This window comes from Acanthisitta chloris, unplaced genomic scaffold (assembly GCF_000695815.1).
Source record: "Acanthisitta chloris isolate BGI_N310 unplaced genomic scaffold, ASM69581v1 Scaffold44886, whole genome shotgun sequence".
Taxonomy (NCBI): Eukaryota; Metazoa; Chordata; class Aves; order Passeriformes; family Acanthisittidae; genus Acanthisitta; species Acanthisitta chloris.
In genome coordinates, this window is record NW_008678398.1 from 1,750 (window position 1) to 9,423 (window position 7,674).

General features: G+C 36.6%; 1 protein-coding gene across 2 annotated transcripts; it reads right to left on the reverse strand.

Annotated features, from left to right (window-relative positions):
• Nucleotides 1-2,421: 2,421 nt before the first annotated feature.
• EXTL2 (exostosin-like glycosyltransferase 2) lies at nt 2,422-7,468 on the reverse strand. 2 transcript variants are annotated; one of them, XM_009076832.1, is made up of 4 exons: nt 7,458-7,468; nt 5,036-5,433; nt 3,580-3,650; nt 2,422-2,989 (listed from the first exon to the last, which is right to left on the reverse strand). In XM_009076832.1, the coding sequence occupies exons 2-4, from the start codon at nt 5,427-5,429 to the stop codon at nt 2,498-2,500; spliced, it is 957 nt and encodes a 318-aa protein (XP_009075080.1). In that variant the 5' UTR covers nt 5,430-5,433; nt 7,458-7,468; the 3' UTR covers nt 2,422-2,497. The 2 variants fall into 2 exon arrangements, with proteins under 2 accessions (XP_009075080.1, XP_009075079.1); XM_009076831.1 differs by lacking the exon at nt 7,458-7,468 and having other exon boundaries at nt 5,036-5,450.
• Between the last annotated feature and the right edge of the window lie 206 nt (nt 7,469-7,674).

Consider the following 7,674-nt stretch of genomic DNA (forward strand, 5'->3'; position numbering starts at 1 on the left):
TAGAAGAAATAATCACATGCATATTATTTTGTTTAAAATATAGATTTTTGGTAATGTATTTCACTAAAGAATCTTAAGGCACTTTTATGACCACCAAGGTTTTAAAAAATAAAGAAGCAAAACCTTTTTGATTCCTAAGCACAATGAATTATGGCTGAAGTCTTATCTTTGATTGTTCTTTGCTAAGACTAACTGCTTAAGGCTGTGTTTTTTGCTGTCTTTTCTTCCCTCATAAGTGGCCTTATCTAAATTAAGTGAAGTTTTGTGCCAACAAGTACACATTTTTTTAAAAAAAAGAAATCTTGGTGCTGCTCAGCTGTACTGAAACTGAGAGCTTACTTTAAACATCTTAACAGTGAAAAAATTGGGTCAATAATCTGCAAATAAATACATCACAGACCTGGGGTGGGTTTTTTTATTTTATTTGACAATGGTACAAATTAAATTTAACAGTATAACTAAGAGATCATTCTCTTTATTCTTTCACTGACACAGAATAACAAAAAAAAAAAAAACCCCAAACCAACTCCTTCCCTCCAGGAAAGAGTCCAATACTAAGATTTGGCTGATGACAGTTTGTTTCACATTTTAAAAATAAGGTAAACAACACCTGTGAGTCTTCACAATTCTAGTTGATACTGCACAGAACAGAAATTACAGCAGACCAGTAAATAAATGAAATACAGCAAACTACCACTGGGAAAGTTTTGTTTCTGCAAAGATCATAGACAGACCTGTTGTATACTACTTAGCACTACAGCACAATCATTAAAAACTACTTTTCACTATTACAGCGAAATTAAGCAGAATTTACATTGCCATGTTAAGATTTTGCCCTTTAAATCTTACAAAAGTACTAGGAAGACTTCACTGAACAGAAATCAAATCCTTTAACACCGACAGAACAAGGCAAAAGAATCCTCCGTTCCCCCCAAAGACTCACACCCTGCTGTAAAGAACTTGTCACATTTTTCAACCACTTTTTGTTCAGCTAACTCATTATAAAAAATGATAAATTAATACACCATTTGTGCAGATGCTATTTTTGCACCAGGTATTAGCTGTTATTGCTTGCCCATAGATGCCTTTTAACTGATACCAAGAATCAATTAAAAGCTGATGCAGATGAAACTAAATCTACTTTGGATGCTGAATCTGATTCTGTGATGCAAGAAAATCAGTCTTTTGTTCTTTCCTCCATACCACAAAGAAACAAACCCTTCTGCAACTGCAATGAAAAGGGTTTGACCTATCTGTGTTAACACAGTGCTTCCAGAACTAGAGCCCCAATCTAACAAAGGCCATTAACAGCAAGCTCTGTTTCTTGCTATAAATGAAGCCAGGGAACTCAGAGACTGGTAAAACAGTCCAGCCCTGTCAAATATCACTGTACCTTAAAATACTTTTTTCATAATGCTTTACCCATTCATCGCACATTTCAATTCTGTTGTCATAGCCACCAAAAACAGAGAAGGAACTAAACAGTAAATACTCATTTGAAGGAGCAGTTAAAAGAACAGTAGACATCTAAAGTTACAAGATGCACACTGTAACAAATGCAGAACATTTTGCTCTTATTAGGAAGTGTAAGACAGTTTTATAAAGTGAGGATTTCCTTGGGCACATTTTTGTAACAATGTAAATGCAAAATATCAAAATAAAACTAAGTACTAAAGAGAGTACTGGTAATATACCATCCATTTCTTCTGGCTGCTTATATAAGTTTCATATTTCATGTATTCGTGTTTCTTACATTTCCAACTGCTAGGTTTTACCTTTCAGCTGCCTGCAGTGTTTCAGCAACTCTAGGCAAATCAATAATAGGAAAAAAAGCCACATCAGAGATCATTTTCCACTATCTCAGCAGGAGTAGCTATTGTAGGCAATGGTTTTAGGATGATCTGAGATTAAGGTGAGGTACTCTTCTTGCTTTCATAGCAGCTTCAAGAACATCTCAGAACACTGAATAGCTTATATACAAACTTCAAAGGGGTTTTGTACAGGAGTCTAGAAGCCTGGCCAGCAGCTCACTGTAGCTCTTCTACAGTTTCACTGGGAACTGGGTAGGAGGAGGTGAGGAAAGGGAAGGCAAGGAAGCATCTCAACATAGAACTGTTAAAAGTATGCCTAGACCTCATTTGACTAGATACACATATTCAAGAAAAAAAATCAGAATGTAAGATCTGAAGGGTAGGAGTACATTCTGTCTGCATGTTTCTGAAGAACTGGCCTAATTAATTACAGTAACTTTCCAGGTTTTAAGGAAAGAGGATGACTTCATCACAGCTAAACATCAGTGTATATTCTTTAAGAGTTCTCAAAACTTACCTTGGTGTAGTAGGTAGAAAGGAAAAAAAATACAAAAAAGCCCAATGGAGAAAATTCAGAGGCTACAAATAGGCATGGCCAAGATGCAGTAATTACACCTTCTTCTCTCCTTGAACTCAGTACAATTCACTGAGTATTATTTAACATTTAACACCTTAAGTTCATTGGCTTACATTTTATTTTTGTGATTGGCATAATTAGGAAAACCAAACTGAGAAATCATGATATTAGAATATTTTAAGGGCATGCCATCATAAATATTAACCAGTTTATTTACACAGTAGGATCTCTGTAACAAATGCTCTGCTCGGTGCCACATTCCAGAATAGCCACTGTTAGTGTCTTTTTCTAAATTTCTTATATCAACAGGCTTCACAAACACTCCTGAAGGCTTTCCAGTGTGCTTGGCTACCAGAAAATTCATGGCAATATCATCACAATTTTGAGTTTCATCTATTAAGGCGTAAACTGCTTCTGGCTGTCGTTGAAAGTCTTCTAAATATCCACTGTGAAAAAATGCTGCTCCAATAAGAACCATGGAATACTGATCTCCATTTCCAAAGCCAGGGTTCTGCAATTCAAAGCTGCCATAACTGTATACTCCTGAAGGAGTAGAAATGTGCTTTCTAGGAACAAACCCCACTATATGCTCTGGAAATTGCTGAAAGAAAAAAGACATTTTAAAAATCAAAGTGAACCCCGCACTGTGAAATGTGTGTTAAGTGTTTTCATAAGAGAGATTTATGCATTTTTAAAATGAGGGGAGAACAAGATTATTGCCAGGAAAGAATTAAACTGTTGGCATATGGTCCTTTGATCTGCATAAATGTTGCAATTAAAGTTTCACAAAACTGACACAGTATGCTTCATTCCACATCACGTAGTGCCAAGAAGCATCTATCCACAATTTGCAGCTGTGTATTTGGCACTGAAAATCACTTTACAGACAATTTCTCTTGTTATGCAAAACAAACCACTTTTGTTCAACAGACTTCTATAAATTTAAATCAATTCTGCAGTTAGCAACTTCACATTTTTGTACAGTAAGAGTTAAAATTTTAAAGTTACAGATGACAGGTATAGCTACTACTAAAGAATATTATTGCTATTTCTACTGTTCAGTCCTTCTAAAATCTAACTTTATAGCTGGAAAACCAATGGTAAAACACCCTGATACATAATTAATCTAATTAAAACCATTAATCTCAGTTGTAACTCACACATACTGCCTGCAAAGATGCAAAACATTACCTGCCAAACAGAAAAGGCAAAAGCCAGGTCGTGAGCACTGACCAGTGTATCATCATCCATCATTAAAACAGCTGAAAGGAGGAAAAAATAGAGAAAAACTTTTAATTTACCAAAAGGTTAAATACAGGAGCATGGTATGCAGCACAGTATTTGACAAACTAGCTGTGAAATTTCTGCAACAATTAAGCTGAATTGCAACTCCTTGAAAGTAGATTGAGAAAACATAATTGGATTTCAAAGCTAAAGCAAGACTGCAGCTTTGTGGTAACTGGAAGCAAACCTAAGCTTTAGATTACTTGCCAAGCTCTAACAAAATTCAGCAACTTTTGATCATTTGTATTACAGCTGGAGAGATATGTGTTGGAAAATTGGGAGTGTTTGGCAAAGCAACTTAAAATTCTACTAATCTTGTGGAAAGATACAACTGAAATAAAAAGTTAGATATCTTTCTTTAGCAAATGAGACTTACAAGGGATGCTTTGTACAAAATTTTACTCATCTCCTGACTAGCAAGTTTTAAGGAAGCAAGTTTAATAAATTGTACAGGAAATATGATTAACTACAGAAGGAAGACTCTTTGCCTTAATTTGCCTTTAATGTTTGACAAAAGACTATCAGGAAGTAGCAAAGGAAGGATATTCTTAGATCAGAACTCCAGACACATTAAAGCTTTTTAAGTTCACAGTCAGCACAAATCCTATTATAGTAAATAAATAAATAAACCACTTGGGAAGTCAAAGCTTCTAGTGTCTTCCTAGAAATCATGGGGTTTGAGTAGCAAGGCATGTTAGGAAGGGGGCAATAAATAGAATTACCTTTACTAATCATGAGTAAGGTCAGGTCTGTAATGCAACATATGGGGTTTTTTTCCACTTGAAACAAACAGGACTTATTGTTGTACACCTCCTGGAAAGAGCTTAGGAAGAATATTTAGATGAATAGCCAAAAGACTGGGCAAAATACTCTTAAAAAGGGTGCATAATTTGAGATAGAAAGCCAGACAGCTAGGGAGGGAAATTTCTCACAAGAGCAGAACATGCTTGAGAGCTTAGTTTTAAAAGGAATGGATTAAATCAAGTCTTTACCAGATGCCTTAAGTCCAGATTAATGCAGAAACTCAACAAATACATGCATTATGAATTTCAGTTTACGCTACAAGAGAAAGAGAGGCTGAACTAGCTGTGTCTGCCTGACAAAAGAAATGGAGAACAGTTGCAAAAGCCCATGAAATGCATTTGACAACCCTCTTTTTTGTCCTTACTCTTCACTGACAGCCTGGTGGTGTTGTGCATCTGATACCATAAAATAGGTTTCCTCTGTACTACCCACATTCTATTTAGTGGCCCAACAGATCCATAGATTTATTACATAATATAACTCAAATCATATCACTTTTACCATTCAGATTTTAAGCAAGAAATTAATAGGAATAGTAGTGATACAAACTGCTGATTACCTTTTGTTTCCAGCTCAGGGAAATTCTGCAGTCTGTTTCTCATGCGATTTACAGTTTGAACTTTAAAGACAACAGGGACAGGATGAGGTCCCAAGGAATTCCACATTTCCTCTGGTGTCTTCTCACCAATATTGTTCCACACAACAATTACTTTATGTAGGTGGGGGATAGCTTGATAATGATTTAAAAGCTTTAGCAGTAAGTCAGTTCTATTATATGTCTGCATGACGAGAGTAAATGAATCCAAGGCTGACTGACTCTGGGTTTTTGGTTCCCTTCTCAAATTGGGCAATTTGTCATCTTTGATAGTGGGAAGCAAAGCTGTTAAAGCTCCTGCCACAAGAAGCAAGACGATGATCACCACTGAGGTGAAGCGTAGTAGACGGATTCCCATTACTCTTCCTGGAAGCTTACAGAAGTGAAAATACCTTTAGAATAAGCAACAAGAAAGGAAAAATCATTACACCCATGTATAATTTTCCCCCTTGAGAAAAACTCACACAACATCAAGTAGATTTTTGTTTAAGTAAATAAATAAGGAAGATTTTAGGACTTGGGCCGACTACTGTTGACTCATATTCAACTTGCTGTCGACCAGGACCCTCAACTCCTTCTGTGGTGCTGCTCTCCAGCCTCTCATTCCCCAGTCTGCAGGAACATCCAGGGTTATCCCATCCCAGGTGCAAAATTTGGCACTTGTCTTTGTTAAACTTCATACAGTTTCCTTTTCTCCTCCTTTACTTGCAAGATTAGTATGAATTGGACTCAAGATAAATATTCTAAGCTTGCTACTAAGCAGTTACTCATCTATACATATTACTCATGTTACTCCATTAGGAATTTCTAAGCTTTCAGGAGGGAATTCTAATCAAATTCAGTGATCCAGGACAGCCAAACAATTACCATTTTGAGAGACTACGTGGTTTTTTTCACAGAATTTTTAATCATTTTTTTCCAAAGTGCAAATACCAGGCTTGGAAATATGAATGTAAGTTATTTTAGTCTAAAAAGCCACTCAACTTACCTCATTGTTGCCAAGTAGGATTGGTTTTTCTCCCCTTGTTTTTACAGGACAGTTGCTAGCAATCTTTCAATCTGTTGGAAATTAAAGGGACCCTGTAACTGAAGATCAACAGTTATCCACATGCTACTTCGCACTCTTACAAGTAAAAGTTCCTCTCAGTTACTAACTGATGTATGCTTTCTTGGCAATTATCCCATCCCTCTTCCTATTGCTCAGCTGAATAACTGCCTTTCAGTGAACACTCCAGAAAGAGTTATTACACCAGATGGTTAGAAAGAAAAGAACAGCATGTTTTTCTGCTTCCAAAATTGTTGCTTTGTGCCAGTGCAATGTCTATATGCTCCATCCTTAAGTTCAGCTACAGAGATAGGAGTAGGTCTACAGAACCCTGCAGGCTGTTGCTTTGTTCACTGGGCACCACAAAAATATCTATTTGACTACCACAGTCAGGCAAGTAGTCCAATTTTATTTTCTGGCTCATCCCCTTCACACTCTCCTTCCAGTAAGCTTACCTGTTGTGTTAGAGGCTTAAAATACAGCATTTTGTTCTTCCTGTCTGGTTTGGCATTTTGGACAATGAGAGTGTAAGCACATAAAGGATGTACATGATGCAGGACAGCAATTTAAGAAGCCTGTGTCTATGAAGGCTCAGGGTTTTTGAGGGATTTTTGTTCTTTTATAAGCAGCTAAACAAAGAAAGAGTCTTTGATTTAGGAATGGTACTATGAGAGTTTAGAGAACAAGAATTTGTTGAACTTGTTGAGTATTTGAACTTATAAGAAATTTCATAAGAGTAATTTGTTTGAGCAATATAAACTTGTTTCTTAAAAGTATAGACTTGCCAATTTGTGTGCACACCAATCTGTGTGTCCACATATACAGGTCTTCCCAAATCCATGTTCCAGCTTTACCACTATTCTGTGAGGAGAAGGCAATGAAATTATTTGCAGAAGTTAATCACTTGTTTTGGTTGCTTCATTTTATAGGTTTAAACAACCACACCTAACTTCTAAAAATCATTAGCAGCAGCAGCTACTCAGCATTTCTGAAGTCCACCACGTCCTCATCATACATGCTTTTAAAGGGGTGAACCTTAGATCCTCTTTCTCCAGTTTGCAACCAAGTTACAGTACTACTGTAATGATTAGTCAAAATTTAAATTCATACTTAAGATGAGAATATAAATACTGTTTGCTGTTTATGAGATAGCCTTGTTTAGCATACATTCTAGTGTCCATAACAGGCTGTAATGATAAGCAAAGATGATACTGTTATAGATTTTCTAATAAAAACAAAAGTCTATTTAGATTTGTTAGAATCAGTATCATGGCACTTTACAATACGACAGGCCAGGTCAGTTTTGCCAATTAAATGATGAAAGTGCAATACGAGAGTCACCTTTTTAAAAATCGTACAGTACTCCCTATAGACAACGCGAAGCTGATTAAAATAAAGCATCTATATATAAAAAAAACCACAAACCCAAACAGTATTTTAACCCTTGTTGCAAGAAAAACACTTCTCGCCCGGCTTCCCCTCCCTCGGCGGGCAGCACCTGGAGCACACCCGCAGCGGTTCGGTGCGGCAGCAGCGCAGCGTCCCCGCGGGCAGCACA

Excerpts from the sequence above, each read along its gene's own strand:
- EXTL2 (XM_009076832.1), bottom strand. The coding sequence starts at position 5,429 with ATGGGAATCCGTCTACTACGCTTCACCTCAGTGGTGATCATCGTCTTG. Across the intron at positions 3,651-5,035 it reads CCCTGAGCTGGAAACAAAAG|CTGTTTTAATGATGGATGAT; the intron begins GTAATCAGCAGT and ends TCCTCCTTTCAG. Across the intron at positions 2,990-3,579 it reads TTGCCTTTTCTGTTTGGCAG|CAATTTCCAGAGCATATAGT; the intron begins GTAATGTTTTGC and ends TTTTTCTTTCAG.